This window comes from Suncus etruscus, chromosome 3, assembly GCF_024139225.1.
Source record: "Suncus etruscus isolate mSunEtr1 chromosome 3, mSunEtr1.pri.cur, whole genome shotgun sequence".
Taxonomy (NCBI): domain Eukaryota; kingdom Metazoa; phylum Chordata; class Mammalia; order Eulipotyphla; family Soricidae; genus Suncus; species Suncus etruscus.
The window spans coordinates 18,540,300-18,559,906 of NC_064850.1; the positions used below are offsets into that span (position 1 = coordinate 18,540,300).

The following is a 19,607-nucleotide window of genomic DNA, read 5'->3' on the forward strand; positions in this document are numbered from 1 at the left end:
TTGGATTATTTCCTGAGGCAACCCTTGCTCCAGACCCACTTTCCCTGAGTGGAAATATGGCGTTTGGGTCCATTGCAGTCCCCCCTCTTCCTTCAACTGTAGCCTAGTCTAGGCTGGGACTAGCAGAGCCAGGATGGAGTTAGCGCCTCCTATCCCCACAGTCCCTCAGGGCAGGGCATCTCCCAAACCTCTGGCTGCCCCTCAGCCTCATAAGCACTTTAACAATCCAAGTAGGAATAATGTCAACACCCTCACACCAGAGGGGCTTCCTAGTCCAGAGGCCTCACGCCTCTGGGCAGGTTCAACCCATAGCTACTATCCAGGAGGTGCTGTTTACTGGAGAAAAAGAAGGGGTACGGGGAGAATCCAGGCAAGGCAGAGAGAACCACGTGCACACAGACAAAACCTTGTGGCATTCAGAGTGAGAAGACTGGTCTTGGTTAATGGGAAAGGGAGCTGAAGAGACTTATCCACAGTAGCACACAGCAGCTGATAAATATCTTTCATGATCCCCATTACCTTTCTCACTCATCAGGAAAATGCCCAGGAAGGAAGGGAGGCTACCTCCAATTTACAAATGAGTTCCAGAAAAGCAGGAACACTTGCCTAAGGTTACACAAACAAAACTGGTTGAGGAAACCTGACTGCCTACAGACATTCAGGTTCTGGAGCCTCCACCCCAATACCAGGTCACAGCAGAGACCAGCTTTGGGGCTGTCCTGTAGAACCTGTAGGACCAAGAGGGAAGTCTGGCCAACAGGAACAAGCAAGGCTAATACAGTTTCTTGAAAGGAAAACTTCCAGAAGGCCCCTTCTGTGCTTGCCACCATGCAGTCTAGCTGGAAGCGCCCCCTTTCTCTGAGAGCAGATAGCCAGGCCCTCCCAGAGGCCTTGAGGGGTCTATGATGGTGAGGAATAAGGAGAGCCAGGGAGGGTCTGGGACCCACCTTTTCCACACACAACCCACCTCCATGAATAACTGCTGATTTCTGGAGCCCTGGGCCTGGTCTCCCCTCCCCAGAGTACCTGTGAGGCACATGAAGGGGGAGAGTTGTTGAGGTAACTATCGGCCCAAGTTCATGTGGTCTTTGAAGAGCAAAACTAGCCAAAGAGCAAAAACAAAGCCAGGTGGGTAGTATTTAAAGCCCACCAGGGCCAGAGAGATAGCACAGCTGTAAGGTGTTTGCCTTAGATGCAGAAGGATGGTGGTTTGAATCCTGGCATCCCATATGGTCCCCCAGCCTGCCAGGAACAATTTCTGAGCATGGAGCCAGGAGTGGCCTTTGAGTGCTGCCGGGTGTACCCCAAAATGAAAATAAATAAATAAATAAAGCAAGCAAGCAAACAAATAAAGCCCACCAAGCTTCTCCAACACAGCACCCCAACTCTGGCTGAGTAGTACCACTTGAGCCACAAAAATACTAGACAAGGGAAAGAGTAGGAAAGGTGATGTCATTGTGGCAGGAAGAGAAACATAGGGCCTGTGGTCCAGGAGACTGGGGGTTGAGAAGGGGTCAGGAGGGAAGACCTACAGACTGTGAGGAATAAGCTAGACCTTTCTATCAAAGTCATTAGAGTATAAAATTCAGGCCTCTCTCCACCTTCAGACTGGCCAGACATTCCCACCTAAATATTGCAGTCCCTGTCACAGGGACCTTCTATACTGTTTATACTGTTTATACTCTCTCTCTCTCTCTCTCTCTCTCTCACACACACACACACACACACACACACACACACACACACACACACACACACACACACACACACACACCAGCCTAGCCTGCCTGCCTTACAGGACAATAAATACAGGCTGTGACTCAGGACTCAGGAGAGCTTCCCCAACTTCTGGGCTTGCCCAGACAGGCCCTGCTGTAGACAGAGGCAACGGGTGGAGGGTCTGGTCAGGCACATACTTCTCAGGGTCATCTGGAGTCCTGCCAGCCTGCAGCCAGCCTGCTCTGCCCAGGATGGAACTCTACCCCAGAAACATAAATAAGGGAGATCTCTATGGCAACTGGGCCCCCCCCCCACCTGAGAAGTCTTCATCCAGCAATGTAACTGCCCAACTTACCGACTGACTCTGTATTTCTTGTTCATCTTCTGCCTTTCATCTAAAAATGTTTGCTAGAGGCTGAGCATGTGCTTTGCATGTGCAAGATCTGGGTTCAATCCCCAAAGCCACATGGTCTCCCAAGCATTTCCAGGAGCAATCCCCAAATATATCAATAGTGCTTGAAGCAGTCTCCCAGCACTATTGAACATGGTCCACTTCCCATAAATGATTATTAAGCCTTTGAATGTGAGATTTTGCTTACCCTCTGATATATAAACTATGATCTCTAAATTTCTTTATTTTTTTGTTCTGGGCACATTCTTCATTATTCAGGAGTCCATGTGGTACAGAACAGGGGATCAAATCCTGGGGGTCCTGCATATCCACTTCAGCCCTGTGAGCTCCTTTCTTGACCCTATCTCACTGATGTGGGAGAAGAGATAATAAAATTGGAGAAACTACTAGCACCCAAATCACCCTACCTCAGCAGGGAATTGCTGAGGCTGAGTCTGGAGGCCTGAATGCACCTGCCTTTGGGGATGGGGGAATGATCACCATGGCAGTGATAAAAAAAACTTCACTGGCACCATAAACATACTCAAGTGGTCTGGGCCAACTCCTAGAGTTTCGAACTACTTCACTGCTTCTGACATAAATATAAGTTCAACAACCTCCAATCCAAAAACAAATAATAATGGGGAACATTGACAGAGTACATTCACCTGTGTTAGTGAGCCCTCCTGACAATGGGTAAGCTAATGATGGGAGTCCATGTCACAGACCAGAAAACAGGTTTCTAGGGTCAAGTCACTCTCTGCTCTAGGCCACACTGCTGCTAAGCAGCCAGAGCTGAGACTTAAACCCAGGCTTATCTCACTAGAGGACAAGCTGATTTCACAACTTCTCCCACATGGTCACTGCCTGCTGGCAGAACTCTGATCTTCACCCAAGACCCCCCCCTCAGCAAGAGAAAAAAATGTGGAACCAATTTGTTCCCTAAAGATGTGGCCTATCTGGGGTCTCAAAAGAATATTTCCACCTCCACAAAGTACAGAATTCCCTTGAGAGGCCTCTGCTCTCCTTCCTGCCCCTCTGAATACACATTGGTATAAACAGGCTGCTAGGAAGTTGTACCATAAGTCAGGGACTTTGGCAGCCCAGTGTATTGAAGGCAATGGATTGGAATGAAAACCATGGCAAAAAAAATAGGGTTTTGATTTGCTATCTTCATTTTGCAAGGAAAGGAGATTTTTCTTTTCAAAAAACACTGGACTTCCTTGAAGGTTAGCCCTTTCACAAATATTTTTTTAGGAGCAAAATGAAGAAGGAAGAAAAAAAAATACCCACAAGATGCCTGTTGTAGCTTCTCCCTTCCACAATGAATCACGGACACAAAACCACAGTTATGTGGTGAACAAAGGAACTATGTGTTTTCACATCTCATTATTGGAAACCATTTAGCAACTTCACTATGTCATCAGCAGTCAGACAGACAGACAGACAGAGCACACCCCTTTGGGTCCCTGAGAAACCTCCTAACACTCACAGTCATCAGATAACTTTGCATGGGATCTATTTTCCTTTCTCATCCTTTCCTGGGAAGTTAGCCTGCCCAGCTTAAATCTCCCTCTTTAGCGGCTTTCTGGAAGAGGAGAGGAGGACCTAGAGGAGGAGACGGTCATGGTGATGGAAGAGGTGAAGGAGGAGGAGGTGGAGATGGAGTAAGAAAATGGTGGAGGAGAAGGTTGAAGTGGAGCAGGAGATGGTGGTGGAGGAGCTGGAAGAGGAACCAGTGGTGGTGGAGAAGGTGAAAGTGGAGGAGATGAAGGAGAAGGTGGTGGAGAAGGAGGTAGAAAGAAAGGAGATGATGGTGATGGAGAAGGAGGAGGTGAAAATGGCGGAGGAAGAGGTGCTGAGGAGGAGAAGGAGGAGGTAAAAGAGTGATATAAGTGTAAGCCAACCTGGACTTGCTAGCCATCAGGGCAGAATGAGGAACACTGTGACATTGACTCAATTGGCTTCACAAGTGGAAACAAGTATACATTTCAGAATCACTTTTTATTGCTGTTATCATAATAGTACTTTCCTTTGTAAAGTACTTTTCACCTGGGAAGTCAAAAAGTGCCTTTTGGACAGAGGCAAATTAATTAACTGATGGCAGATTTAGAGATCACGTAACTGGAAAAACTACTGGACCCATAAATCAGAGACTTTCTCTTGAGTGAAATCTGATAAGTACATGAAACCCTTCAACTCAGAAGAATTCACAGCCCCTGTAATATCTCAATCATGGTTTCTGAGACATGTTCTCTCAGAGAGCTTCAGTTTCTTGCTCTCTCTCGCTCTCTCTCTCACTTCTTTCTATCCTCGCCTCTTTCTCTTCTCCTCTCTTCCTTCTTTTCCCCTCCCTTCTTCTCCTATCCTTTACTCTCTTTTCTTCTCTCTCTCTCTCTCTCTCTGTTCCCCCAAACCCCCAGAAGGGTAACTGCTGACTTTCCATCGCCTGCTTCTTCAGCCCTCTCTGCCCTTTTCCTTTCCAACAACAACAACAAAAAATTTTAAAAACCCTTCAGGATTTAGGTCAGTGAAGGCTAGTATATCACATGCTTAAAATGTCTGCTGTTACTTTTTTAATTTTAGTGAATGATGCTGGAGACTGCACAGATTTGTGTTTTATTAATCTTCAAGATGCTGCCTTCCTCCCATTGGGATATTGCTCCTCCCCTTCTCTGCCCAAGTGTTTTAATTTTCCTAAAAGACACTGAAGGCTTATCTACCCAGTACTCCTTAGCATTCACTGAGCTCTGCAAACCCTCTTGTCTGAATTCACCTGCTCTGGGGACTGATTAGCAAAATGACTGTAACTATATTTGAAGTCCAGAGTACTGAGCAAAACTCCTGGAATCCTAGAACTGCCTTTTCCCTTGGTTACTCCCTATGAGATGCAGGACAGGAATATTCTCCTTAGAGGATCTTAATGAGGATTCACTAATGTGCTGGTTTTCCCCTACAGACCTATCTCTTCACCACATTGGGCTCTGGAGGTCCCTTCAGCCCTACCTTCCTGCTCTATTTAGCACCCACGGGACCTGACCAGGAAAGAGAGTAGAGATTTGATCCCTTGGCTCCTTCCTAATGGGTCACTGGGTAAGCAGTGGCTGTGTCTCTCTACCAAGGCCATGACCCCAATGCACCCTCTGGAGCGAGTAATTGAAAGCCCCTCGCTCCTATAGACGTAGAGAGCCAAGAGTTTTCCTTCGTGACTCCTCCAAAATATGCCAGCTCATTTGTCTGGTCTGTCTGGCCTTGATTAAAGCATCCCATGTGTCTACCCTGTTTTGTTTGGCTTGGGAGTCTGTCTGGCCATTGATCATGAAGTCTTTGCTATGAGTACTAAGTTCTTTTTTTTTTTTTTTTTGGTTTTGGGGCCACACCCGGCGGTGCTCAGGGGTTACTCCTGGTAGTCTGCTCAGAAATAGCTCCTGGCAGGCACGGGGGACCATATGGGACACCAGGATTCGAACCAACCACCTTAGGTCCTGGATTGGCTGCTTGCAAGGCAAACACTGCTGTGCTATCTCTCCGGGCCCAAGTACTAAGTTCTTATTGGGAAGCACCACCTGTTCTGTTCTTTTTTTGGAGAGAGGAGGAACATCAGCCATTCTTAGGAGTTACTTACGACTGGCTCTGCACTCAGGGATCACTCTTGGCAGGCTCAGGGGACCATATAGAATACCAAGAATTGAACTAGGTTGACCATGTACAGGGCAAGCACCCCTCCACTGTGTTATCTCCAGCCCAAAGCCACATGTGTTCTACTTTCTCTCCTTTTTTTCCCATCACGACTCTGTGTGACCAGTGTTAGCACCTTATTTCACACCGACATGGAGAGGTGAGATTGGTTAGCAACAGAGTCAGATGAAATGAGTTCTGGGGGCTGGAGACACAGTACAGGGATTAAAGCAATGCTTTGCATGTAGCCAATCCTGGCTTGTTCCCTGGCCCCTATTAGCTCCTAGAGCACTGCTGGGTACAGCCCTTGGGGTCCCTAGGCACTGCTTGTGAAGCTCCCACACCTAAAGGAAATGAGATCTAGCATAGGGCTGACATTTCACTCTTGTCTTTATTGTTCTTAGAATTAAATTGGGGCTGTCTAAAAAATGCTCCACACAGTAGGACAATATGGTTCCATAAATACAGTTAAAATATAGTGTAGATGCCACACTCAAAAGAACCAAAGTCCCAAATGATACTGTGGCATAAACCCCACATAAGCTTCAGCTAAAATTAATCACAAGCTTCAGTTAAGACTTCACCCTACTGCAGACTAAAGTTATGTCTCTGCCACCCCAGACACCCCTATTGTGAAACAGATGCCACTTGAAACACCACCCCAGATCTATCTACTCCAAACCCTAAAACTGAGCCATAACTTTAGACCATCAGGTCAGATTGGGGTCAGCCAGGGAGACAGCATCGACCCAAAGGCATCTGTGCAATGTTCACATCCACAGGTGCAAGCTGGTGGCTTGGCTGAAAGGAGGACAAGGAGAGGAGAGGAGAGGCTCTTGTATGGCACAGTTGCCTGAAACAGCAGAGACACTGATGTTGGTGACATGGACAGAGGCTGTGATACAGATTCAAATGCCCAGTGATATGAATATTACTGCCTGAAATAGCAGGAACATGGATGCTGGTGATACACAGATGCTGGTCATATGAACATAGATGACTGTGACAGCAGGAACACAAATGTTAGTGACATTGTGGGTGAGCAGGAGAGGGAAGCCAAGAGCTTTCTCCATCCCGATGCTGTAGGCAGTGAGTGTCAAAGCTGGGAAGGTAGGAGCAGAGGGACTTAGCAGTGCAACCAGCTGGAGAGAACTTCTGAGTGAAGGCAATGCAGCCCCTTTCCTCCCAGCACAAAGGTGCAGGGTCAGACCGAAGAGATAACATGGAGGGAGGACATTTGCCTTGCATGCAGAAGGACAGTGGTTCAAATCCCGCCATCCCATATAGTCTCTCGCGACTGCCAGGAATGATTTCTGAGTGTAGAGCCAGGAGTAACCCCTGAGCTGCTGGGTGTGACCCATAAGAAACAAACAAAAGCAAAAACAAAGGTGCAGGGTCAACAGAGACCAATGCACAGTGCACTGAACAATTCTGGGTGCCTGCCACAGAGCCCACAGAGTACCATCCTCTCCCTGGGGGTCCCATTCAAGGCCCATGAGGAAAGAGCCTATCTTCTTGCCTTCTCTTTGGGTCATCCTGCCACCCTAGAGACCTTTTAGGCTGGCAAAGTTTTTCACAAGCTCCCCTTAGTGGGGAGAGGGGTGAGGGCCATGAGAAAGATCCCAGCTGAAGGCCCCCTCAAGGTCCTCCTTTTTCCACACTCACAATCCAGAGAACGGAATGTATAGGGGCTTTCCTAAGTTCAAGAAACTGGGAAATCCCTTGAAAGCTGCTCCAGTCCTGGGCCAGGCTCCTGGAGGTCATGAAGGGCTATAGCCCCGCTCAGACCATATCCATCTCCTTAGAGAGGAGCCTGGTGCATCCCCAGTGCCTAGAGGTATGACAGATATCAGGTCCTAGGAAGGCTAAGCTGCCCTTTCTGGTCAAGTTGAGTGTCAATTCCTCAGGAAAGGATCTAGGTGTATCCTTCTCTGCTCTGAGCAGCAGGATGGTGGCAGGGCTGTCACTGTGTGAGCATTTCCCCAGTGAACACAAAACACATCCCAGGAGGGCTTCTGGGTACATGGACTATGTCAAGACAAATAAAGATCCTGGGAGAACTGGTCCAGATCCACAACTAATCTGCATAAAACATGATGCTGTCAAATCTTCCCAGGTAGACTGGACTGGGCTGACTACTCTGGGGTCTTCTTGGAATGGGGTGGCCATATTCCCCATTCTGCTTGAAGGCACAGCAGTCTGCAGCCACCCCAAAATCTCCACAAAGAAACAGCCCAGCTCCTCAACTGAACCATATTAACGCCAAGCCAGCAAGTCATTACAGCTCCATAGCTTCTAGACCTTGGCACCCCAAAATTTCATAGTAGTGTCAGCCCAGGAGGATCACAGTAAGTCTAATAGGAAAATAGCATAGGAGACCACCATGTTCAATGAGCCTAATCTGTAACACAGAAGGCACACCTAGCACCAAGCAACCCAGTAAATCCTCAGACAATGACTTTATTTATACCATAGTGAGATATTATAATTATCACAAACTTGCTTGTTGATTTAAGTTTATCTAATCCCATTGGCCTTTGTGTTGCAGAAAACTATATGAAGTAAATGTGTTTGTTCCTGCTAAAGAGCAGACTGGGGTGGTAGGTGGGTAACTGGGAACATTGGTGGAAGGAAGGTTACACTAATGGTGGGAGTGGTATTGAAACATTTGATGCCCAAAACAGCTGTACTATGAACAACTTGGAAAATCACAGTGTTATAATAAAAAATTCATTTAAAGATCCTGGCCCTGACCAGCTCATATGGCAGCTGAGAAATGAGGTGATTGTGGGCAGAATAAGTAAGCAAATGGTATCTCTCTTAGAAAGGAAAAAACATGGGCTGAGAGATAGTATAGCAGGTTGAGCACTTGCTTTGAATGCAGCTGACCCCAGTTCAATACCTGGCACCCATTTTGGCTTCCCCTGAGCACTGCCAGGAGTGATCTCTGAGCACAGAGCCAGGAGTAAGTCCTGAGCACTACTGGGTATGGCCCTTCAAAAAAGATAGAATATGGAAAAGAAAGAGTACTGTGGAAATAAAGAATGCGTCAGAATTGGGAAAGGAAGGATCTTCAAGTTGGAGGTTTATAATATTAAATTAAATGAAAATGGGGGACATCTTACTCCTGGGCATAAGCCTGGCTCAAGATCACCAAACAGCTTTGCAGTTGGGGTCATGGTCCCCACCTATACTGAGGTGAAGTGGAGCCCGGAGGAGTGTCCAGTGATCAATATTAACCCTAAGGTGAATGCCTTTAGGAGGTTTCAGGGCAGCTCTCAGGTGCTACAGGAAGTAGAAGCAAAGGTCGATAAATGACCACACACATCAGTATGACACAGTTGGCTGCTCCTGGTCTCATCCACACCTTGTCTCGGGTAAGCCTCATCTCACTCAGTGAGACAAGCACTGTCCTTCCCATTTTACAGACAAGAACATCAAGGCTTGTGAAGGTGAGTGGCGAGTTCTGGGTCAGAGGCTAGTTTTTAGTGAAGCAACTTGAAATTAGATCTTAAGCCTTTTCAGGATTAAATTAAAAATGTGGCTCCATGGAGGAAGTGCTGGCCTTGTATGCCTGAGACCTGGATTCAACATGGAGCATAGCAAAATAAATAAATAAATAAACAAATAAATAAATAAATAAACAAACAAACATATTATTATAATAGTAATGGTTGGGAAAATTCAGAAAAAAAACGCAGGAGGCTAAGACTAAATAAGACTAAAACCAGAAAGAAAAGAGAGGCCAACCGGCATCCATTCAGAGGTGCTGGAGACATGACTCAGGACATGAAGCTGAGCCAAGCCAGTGGAGGCCGTGTCATGGGGTTGAGGATGGTGACACAGCATAAGAGGACAGCCAAGGACTTCCCTGGGCCAAGGCATCACATATCCTTGCCACAACCCTAGGACAAAGAACATCTTTGGTCAGGAAACCTTTCACAGTCATGGAGCTGGGGTCTGAGACCCTTTTCTCTTGGCCTGAGAGACAAGCCACTGTCTTCTGATTCACTTAAAGGGAAACTGAGGCTTGAAGAGGCTTCAGAACTTTCCATGTCCCCTGGCACACATTAGTCTCTCCTCTAGTCCTAGATGTATTGTAGGGCCATGTTGGGTCCATGGGAAGTGAATGAGGAAGGGGACAAGTGACAAGTTCTGTCCCAAAGGCATGAGCTGAAGGCAGCAAAGGACAGGGAGAAGGAGAGGCTGGCACCAGAGTCCAGCTCAGCAGACCCCAGCTGGGACCGGAGAGATAGTATGAAGGTAGGGTGTTTGCCTTGCATGCAGAAGGATGGTGGTTCAAATCCTGGCATCCCATGTGGTCCCCTGAGCCTGCCAGAAGCGATTTCTGAGCATTGAGCCAGGAGTAACCCCTGAGTGCTGCCGGGTGTGACCCAAAAACAAAAAAACAAAAAGAAGACCCCAGCAAAAAAAGCCATCAGACTGGTCCAGAGTCACAATGATCTGAATTCCCAGATCAGTGTGTCTCAACCTAGCTGCCAACCCATGTTCTGCCTTAGTTTCCATATCTCTTAGCCCAGACAATTGGGGTAAGGAAAGTTGCTTCCTGGCCAACTGGGGATGGGGGAGAGAACGTCTTCTACTGACTTGCCCTAGACAGGTAAGGAAAGAGACTGTAAGTTTATTATCAGACCCACTGGTGCCTGGCACCTCACCATCATGCCACATACATTGTTCCAATGAATTATCTAAGCTGCCTCAAGGACTCTGAGTTGCAATGAGGTGAAGTTATTGTGTCACTCACCAGTAAGGCACTAGCTGGCTAAAGTCTTCCAGACACCCCCACCCAGCCAGACCTTCCTCTCATTCTGTGTCCTCTTTTCTAACTCTTTTCCTTGAATTTAGCCCAGAGACACCTGTGACATAAGATTCCCCTATGAATTATCACACTTATTTGTGGGATATTAAAGAAAGAGGGAGCTGGAGTAATAATACCATGGGTAGGGTGTTTGCCTTGCACACAGCCAACCAGGTTTACATCCCAGCATCCCATGTGGTCCTGAGAGCCCGCCAGGAGTGATTTCTGAGTCCTGAGCCAGGAATAACCTCTAAGCACTGCCAATTATGGCCCCCAAATAAAAATAAATAATAAATAAATAAATAAATAAATAAATAAATAAATAAATAAATAAATAAATAAAAGATAGTATGGTGGGGCCGGAGAGATAGCACAGCGGTGTTTGCCTTGCAAGCAGCCGATCCAGGACCTAAGGTAGTTAGTTCAAATCCCGGTGTCCCAGATGGTCCCCTGTGCCTGCCAGGAGCTATTTCTGAGCAGAGAGCCAGGAGTAACCCCTGAGCGCTGCCAGGTGTGGCCCAAAAACCAAAAAAAAAATATGGTAATAATATCCAAAGACAATAGAGACAAGGGCCAGGAGGATTGACCTCTGGAAGGAAGCTTGTTAGAAGGGAGGGAAGTGCAGTTAAGACAAAGAAGGGGGGCTGAAGAGATAGAATGGAGGTACAGTGTTTGCCTTGCATGCAGAAGGATGGTAGTTTGAATCCCGGCATCCCATATGGTCCCCCGTGCCTGCCAGGGGCGATTTCTGAGCGTAGAGCCAGGAGTAACCCTGAGCACTGCCAGGTGTGACCCAAAAACAAATAAACAAAAAAGACAAAGAAGGGACCATATGATAATGATAGATGGAAATGATCACTGTGGATAAGAACTGGGTGCTGAAAGTAGATAAAGTGATATGCATAATACTCTTTCAGTAACAATATTGGAAACCACAGTGTCCTTTAAAGGATAAAAAGGGAGAGTGAGTGAGAGAATGAGAGAAAGAGAAAGAGAGAGAAAATGTCTGCCACAGAGAAAGGCCGTGGGGCAGGAAATAGGAGGAAAAATGGGGACTTTGGTGATAAGACATGTACACTGGTGAGACACTGTATGTTTCTGAAACTCAGTCATGAACAGCTTTGTAACTGTATCTCACAGTGACTCAATTAAAAGTTTTATTAATTGGGGCTGGAGCAGTGGTGCAAGCAGTAAGGCAAGGTGTCTGCCTTGCCCGAGCTAGCCTAGGACATACCGCAATTTGAAACCCTGGAGTCCCGTATGGTCCCCCAAGCCAGGAATGATTTCTGAGCGTATAGCCAGGAGTAACCCCTAAGCATTACCAGGTGTGGCCCAAAAACAAAAACAAAAAAGTTATTAATTAAATAAAGTTTTGGGGTTTTTTTTGGGGGGGGGTTGGGTCACACCCAGCAGTGCTCAGGGGTTACTCCTGGCTATACGCTCAGAAATTGCCCCTGGCAGGCACAGGGGACCATAGGGGATGCTGGGATTCAAACCACTGTCCTTCTGCATGAAAGGCAAACGCTCTACCTCCATGCTATCTCTCCGGCCCCTAAATAAAGCTTATTCTTAATTAAATAACAAATTAAATTTTATTTATTGTTTTAATTAAATAAAATAAATAAAAATCATATAAATAAAATTAACTTTATCATATATTGAAAATATATGCGTGTATTTGAGTGGAGACTGGGCTACACTCGGCAGCTCTCAGGTTAGGTGCTACTATCTACTACCAGCTGTGCTATCACTTTAGACCCTCTATGTGTGTGTTTCTAAGTTACCAATACATGGTACTGTGTTAAGGAAGCCCTGAAAACAAATATGGAAAACAAAGAGGTGGGGAAGGTAGAGAGGAGACCAGGAGACCCAGAGTTAGAGGCTGAGATCATTAAAAGACCTGGTCTGGGGAGTGCAGGCATCAGCCCAGACCACAGCTGGACAGCTTCAATACATATCTGGCAATCGGTCAAGCCAGCTGCCAGTGGCCCCATCTCCCAGACCTTCCTTTGCCTTTCTTCTAGGGCACATATGTGGTGAGCCCTGTCTCCTGTGCTCTGAGAGGGGGCCCTGTCACCCACCCATCCCTATGGGGTAACCCCTCCCTGGATATCTGGCACCACTTTTTCCCTCACGCATGGACCATCCCCTGTATCATGTCACCCCTGCCAGGCCACCACAGACCTGGCCAAGTCACTATCAGGAGCAAGGCCAGCAGCTGCCTGGGGGAACCTGGCCAAGCTCACAGGAAGTATCTGACCCCAAGCAAGACTTGGCACCCCAAAGCTAAACACAGCTGGGCCAAACGCAGCCCCTCAGATGCTCCCCGATTTGCCTGGCATGAAGGCCACAAGGTCAGAGAAAGGACCGAGCTAGCCTGGAGGCTGCAGCTCATTAAAGGCTCCACAGTAGCTTGAGCACCAACAAGGGAGGCCCTGCGAGAGCTCACCCCACTCACCCTCCACTGCCTCTTGTCTGCTGCGGTCCCCCTGCAACTTTCTCTGGGGATTCCGAGCTCTCAGAGTCCATCTTCTTTCTCCAAATAGCACGCCCCCCCCCCTTTCTCAGCCTCTTAGTCTCCACCCTTCAACTCAGGCTAAGTGAGCCCTGACAGTGTGCCTGGCATGATGTTACCAGGAGCCCAGCCTAGTGCCTGCTCCCGGAGCTCCGGACAGAATGATGTCATTGGGCAAACAAACAGAAGGTCCCCAGGGGGACGCTTGCTCCCTGCGAGCAGTGTGTGCCTCACTTCCTCCGGCACTTGGCACAGAGTTATGGGAGTGGCACAGACTGAGGGGTCAGGCCTGAAGTTCAGGCTAACGCTTCTGTTTGGTTTGAGTGACCATGTAGGTCTACACGGACTGATCACTTCTCATGGGCCAGGACTGTGGGAACATCCAAAGAGTATGAGACAAAGCTGATGTCCTCCTGGTCATTCAGGATGCAGGCTCAGGGCACAGGCCTATGTGGATTTATAACAAGTAGGCACTGGCTACTTGGGATAGGTGACTGGGTAGACGTGATGGTGGCAGAAGGCTTGGGAAAGAAGGGGGATGAACCCCTAAAGAGCAGGAGGAGAGGAATGAGCTGGGAAAACAAGATGGAAAAGCCACACAGCTCCAGCTCAAAAAGAGCAGCGTGACCTACTGATCTTACACTCACTCAGAGAAACACACTGACCAATGACAGCATGCCATTAGCCCAGAGTTGGCAAGGGGAAAACCTGCTTCCCCTAGCTGACCCTGGACCTGACACTGCTTCAGGGATCACCAGGTATCCACATGCCAGGTCCTGTAACAGGAACCCACAGCCAGAACCAATAGGCCTGACCCATTCAATCATAGTCAATCCCAGGACATAGGACAATTTAGCTCTACCCTCTCTCTCTGCCTAGCATCCCAGTTTTCAGCCACTGGATCCATCTTTTCTGATTTTGACTAGAAGCCCCATAGGGTTCTGTAGATAGAGGCCTTTGAATTAGTCTTCAAATGTATCTCAAATGGTTTCCTTTGGTTATGTTTCCTCATTGCCTTTTCATCTGGCTCTTTCCCCTTCCCTTGGGGGTGGAGCTTTGTTTTTTTTTTTTTTTTATCTCAATAAAGGCTAGTCAGGAGGCCTGAGCTGGGAGCTGCCATCTAGACTCATAATTCCACATGGTGGAGCGATTGGCTTAGGGGTGAACAGCTCGCAGTGTGAGTTTCTTGCCTGCTAAAACCTTCATACCTGTGAGGATTATTTATTGAGGGGAATTCCTACTGGGTCAGCTTCTCCTGTCCTACCTGGATAGGGGGCACGGGATTCCTTTTTCTGTGGAATATACAACAGGGTTCCTTCTGAGTTCACCCTTCCTGTGCTCCTGCTCCTGAGTGCCTTTGGAAACTACTTGCGTGGTGACCTGGAGAACCCCTTACCAAGACCCTGTCACCCCAGTGCAGGCCCCTGGTCAACCTGCAGCTCCCTTCCTTTCTCTCCTTCCTCCATCCTCCTCAGCCTCCTATGGTTCTCTAGCCTGGCATAGCATAATTCTTTTTCCTGAGTTCAGCAAGGCAAGATTGCCGCATTTCCTAAGAAAGAATTTCTTAAGTCTGCAGTGAATGGAAATAAGAACCCCCAAACCCAAAAAGAAAACACAGCCCCCTAGAAATGGACCCGCTTACTAAGTTTAGGTTTCCTGTCCTGAGCTGCACAGAGTCTGGCCAAGTGAGTGGCAAGCAAGCCAGGGATCAAAACTCACAACATGCTTCTTGCCTGTTTTCTCTATTCCACCCCTTCCCTTCCAGGAGCTTTCTCTTCCCTTCCAGGGAGAGGCTACCCTGGGTAAGGAAAGAGTGGCAGGCTCCATCTGGCAGAAGGGTCCTTCCTGCCACACGGGGACCACACATAGAGATGGAAGAGAAGCACCGACAGTTCACTGCACACCCCCTAACAGTAATTGATCTAATCATGACAGCTGTGCCATGAGCAGGTCACCATGGCTGTGCCTACCACATAACTGAGGAATCAGGGGGGTAAATGACCTGGCCAAGGCCACCCACCTAGGAAATGCAACCCCAGGACAGATGGGTCCCAGTGACATAATCTCAGCTGCTCCCCAGACACACACACACACACACACACACACACACACACACACACACACACAGGCACGCAGAAGGACAAGCCTGGCCTTTCCCACAATGGGCTTCATCAAGTGATCCTCAGACAAGACAGATCACAGGAACACACACACACACACACATACTCACACACCCCTCAAGGTAGCACTTACCTGGCCAGGGGTAGCTGAGGCACTGCTGGTCCACTTCTGGCTTCTGGGCTTTCTCTGGTCACGCTGCTCCTCCGCAAGTGAGGGGAACCCTCTGCTGAGCGCCGGGGTGCTGCTGGCCTCGAGTTCTGGGGGTCAAATTCCTCCTCAGGAATGACCTCTTCACAGCGGGCTCCCCGGAAGCCAGAGCGGCATACACAGAGCTGAGGTCGGCTGCAGGAGCCCCGGTTCTGGCATGGCGGCTGGCACACAGCTGGGGAGACAGATATGGGTCGCTCTAGTCAGGAGTGACTCTCCACTTCTCCCACAGATTCTAAGGCGAATTCTCTGCCATCTTTGAACAACCCATAAGAGATCCAGACTGAGGCCCGAGCTACTGAGGGCAGAAGGCCTCCCTGGCAGCAGCTATGAATCTGTACTCTCCATCTCTCCTGATAGGTTGGAAGCCCAAGAGAGCAGACATTTTTGTCCTGTTCCCTCTTGTAGCCCATGAAGTTGGAACAGCAATGGTCACAGAGTAAATCTTGAATGAATGAGTGAATTAATGAATTTTTTTCAATAAAGTTTTCTTAATTCTAGGTCATGTGTTTTCCACATTTTAGCATCATTTTATTTTATTTTTTTTCATAAATAAATTCTTTAGAGGCCGGAGCGGTGGTGCAGCAGTAGGGTGTTTGCCTTGCATGTAGCTGACCTAGAACGGACTGCAGTTTGATCCCCTGGCATCCCATATGGTCCCCCAAGCCAGGAGCGATTTCTGAGTGCATAGTCAGAAGTAACCCCTGAGCATCACCGGGTGTGGTCCAATAAATAAAATAAATAAATAAAAATTCTTTAATTGAGTCCCCACTCTACAAACATCTAGTAAGAAGCCTCTCAGTGAAACAGAGTACATGGGAGTGGGGTTGTGTATCAAAGATCCCAAGTCAGTTCTCCACCTGCAGGAAACCACTGGGTTAGCTCTTATGGCCATGAGTGGAGGGCACACATTAAGGGGTTAGACCATAAATGCCTCTCCTTTCCCTCTCGTCCTTCTAAAGTCACCCATATATGGTCCCAAAAGGTGACTTCTCTTGTCAGTTCTATAGCAATTCTCACTGGTCTGTCGTAAAAATCAGAAAAATGAAAAGTTTTAATAAAATTTTAATAAAATTTAATAGCATTTTAATAAAATGAAAAGTTATCTGACGTGGTCATTGTTCAGTAACACTATTTCCCCCCATAAAACAGTCTTATTTGAGATGATGTCTTTGCTACATTTTTTTTGTTTGTTGTTGTTGTTGTTGTTTGTTTATTTGTTTTTGGTTTTTGAGTCACACCCGGCAGCGCTCAGAGGTTACTCCTGCTCCACGCTCAGAAATCGCTTCTGGCAGGCCGGAGGACCATATGGGGTGCCAGGATTCGAACCAATGACCTTCTGCATGAAAGGCAAATGCCCTACCTCCATGCTATCTCTCCCGCCCCTTTGCTACATTTTTTTAAAAACAAATATTAAAATGTTCTCTTTAAAGATGGTGACAAATGATAGTTTGTATTTCTAGCAACCCATGTTAGGTAAGAAAGAAAAAACTGGCTTCTTGGGCTCTGTCTCTCAAGTGTTATGCCATAGCTCACTGAGGCTTCATAGAATTCAGGCATTTGCCATCCTCTGGGAAGGAATGGGTAATAGTTCACAGGGGAGCAAAGCAAACCATTCTTATGACAAGTGAGCACAGATTCCAAAGCCAGAAAGGATATAGAGCTGCATGTGGGGGAATTTACAGAGATAAATCTCTAGGGAGGTCCCAGAAGTCCATGCATTTAGTTCTTGGAAGTGCTTATGCTTTCCTCTAAAGTCCACATGTTTTGTTCCCAGAACCCCATTACTCCTGTGTTCCTCAGAAGCAGAGATCATGCCTGATGGATCTGACCTCCTTTCATGGCCATGGTGGTGGAATGGAGGGCTGGATCATCACTCATGATGAAACCCATGTCTATCTTCAGTCTACTAGTCTCTAGACAGGACCTCTCAACCCCTCTCTGTGGGTTTCTGGCATCCCCCAACAAAAAGGCATTGCTGCCTCCAGCCTCCCTAACCTACGCCATTCACAACTTGTGCTTCCACTGGGTCCTTCCCTTGCATACTGCCTAGCACCACCTTTCTCGATAAGGATTGGGCCTGTGGAAAATTATAGCTTAGGGAGTTCAGCTCTGTGAGGTTTGCAGGATGCCAAAGCTTGAAATGGTTTTGTAAGTAAGAAACAGATGGCACCATGCCCTCTTTCTACCTTCTCTCAGTTCCAAAAACAGTGGAGCGGTTTTGCTCAGATTTTCCACACGTACCCCCTACCATTGGGAGGAGACCAAATCTGTATAAGTGGGCCTGGGAAAATGTCTGGAAAGAGCTCCCATTGTCCAAGCCACCCCACCACTCAACAGAGATTCTGTGACCCACAATTTTGTTGCAGGAAGCATGAGGTTGAGAGGCAGGAGGATCTAGAGGTGTGACCATGAGAGTGTCCTCTCATTGAGATGTCTCCACTGTGGCCTCAGTCACTAAATGGGCTGACAGTCTTTGCCTCCAAGAGCTGGGGTGAATCCCCACAGAGATGGTGGCTGTGAGAATGTTCTGGAATCTATTAAAACCAGGTGTTTGATGCAGCCTCATATGGGGATCCAGCAATACAGACCTGGTGACTAATTATGTTGAAATGGACTGAATTTAATCAATGCTTAATAATTCTACACACGGCTCCAGTAGATAGAACTGCAGGTAGGGTACTTGTTTTGCATTTCTTTTTTTTTTTTTTTTTTTTTTTTTTTTTTTTTTTTTTTTTTGGTTTTTGGGCCACACCCTGTGATGCTCAGGGGTTACTCCTGGCTATGCGCTCAGAAGTCGCTCCTGGCTTGGGGGACCATATGGGACGCCGGGGGATCGAACCGCGGTCCGTCTCCTAGGCTAGTTGTTTTGCATTTCAATGTCCCAGGTTCAATTCATCTGTGATCCCCTTGAGCACAACCAAGAGTGATCTTTGAGCACAGAATCATGAGTAGGCTTGAGCACCAAAACAAAACAAAACAAAAATCTACTCCCAGTTCAGACTGGCCACATGTGGCCTTGCTGCTGCCATGTTGACAACAAGATACAAAACATCTTCATCATCACAGAAACTTTAATTTCACAGAATTTGGAAGCTTTTTGAAAAAACAACAACAACAACAACATGATGAAAGTTGGGAGTGTAGCTCAGACAGAGATTGGGGTAGAGCACATGCTTGATATCTTTGAGGCCTTAGGTTTGATCCTAAGCATCACACACACACACACACACACACACACATACACACACACACACACACACACACACATTTTAAATACTGGGGACATTGATGGAGAATAGTGTGTAGTGGATAAATTTTGGAACATTGGGGGCCGGGCGGTGGCGCTAAAGGTAAGGTGCCTGCCTTGCCTGCGCTAGCCTTGGACGGACCGCAGTTCGATCCCCCGGCGTCCCATATGGTCCCCCAAGCCAGGAGCGACTTCTGAGCACATAGCCAGGAGTAACCCCTGAGCGTCACAGGGTGTGGCCCAAAAACCAAAAAAAAAAAAAAAAAAATTTTGGAACATTGGATGCCTGAAACTCAAATACCTTTGTAACTTTGTAATTCACAACGATTTCATTTAAAAGAAAATAATAAAAAATAAATGTGATCCATTCTGAGTTATTTAAAAATAAACAACAAACCCATGTAAGGGCCAGCAGTAGAGATTAGGTTGCTTGTGAACTTGGCCATGACCCTTTCCCCAGGGAAAGGCCCCATCAGAGCAGACCATGATTAAAGAGATGGCCATGGGGTCCCCTCTCCACAGGCACCCAACCCAGATGCTTTCCATCATTAGTCCTTGATCCCAGAGCCTTCCACTCCCTGCACCTATCATCTATTTGATAAGACACTAGTTTGGGGGAGGGCCTTTCAAGCCTTCAAGCCTATCCCTCCTCTTTCATGTACACCCCTTCTTTTCAGGGAGATAAGCCTTGGATCCATTGGGTCCAGCTCCTCAACACCCAAAGGTCCATGGCTCCCAGGTTAAACCACCTTCTCTCCTCAAGCCTAGGTCAGGAGGACTAGAACTTACCAGCTGAGAGCTTGGTCCATTTTTATTTTGAGAGGTTGTTGGGGCTTAAGGCTACACCCTTTGGTACTTAGGGCTTAGTCCTGGCTCTGTGCTCAGGTGATCCTGGCTGTGTTCAGGA

At 47.4% G+C, this 19,607-nt stretch overlaps 1 protein-coding gene across 1 annotated transcript in view; it reads right to left on the reverse strand.

Moving 5' to 3' along the window:
- Positions 1-19,607, reverse strand: part of LTBP2 (latent transforming growth factor beta binding protein 2) — an 83,888-nt gene that overhangs the window by 48,719 nt on the left and 15,562 nt on the right. Inside the window, exon 3 of the mRNA XM_049770533.1 lies at positions 15,376-15,625. Coding sequence (XP_049626490.1) covers positions 15,376-15,625 — 250 coding nt within the window. The remainder of the gene's footprint in view (positions 1-15,375; positions 15,626-19,607) is intronic.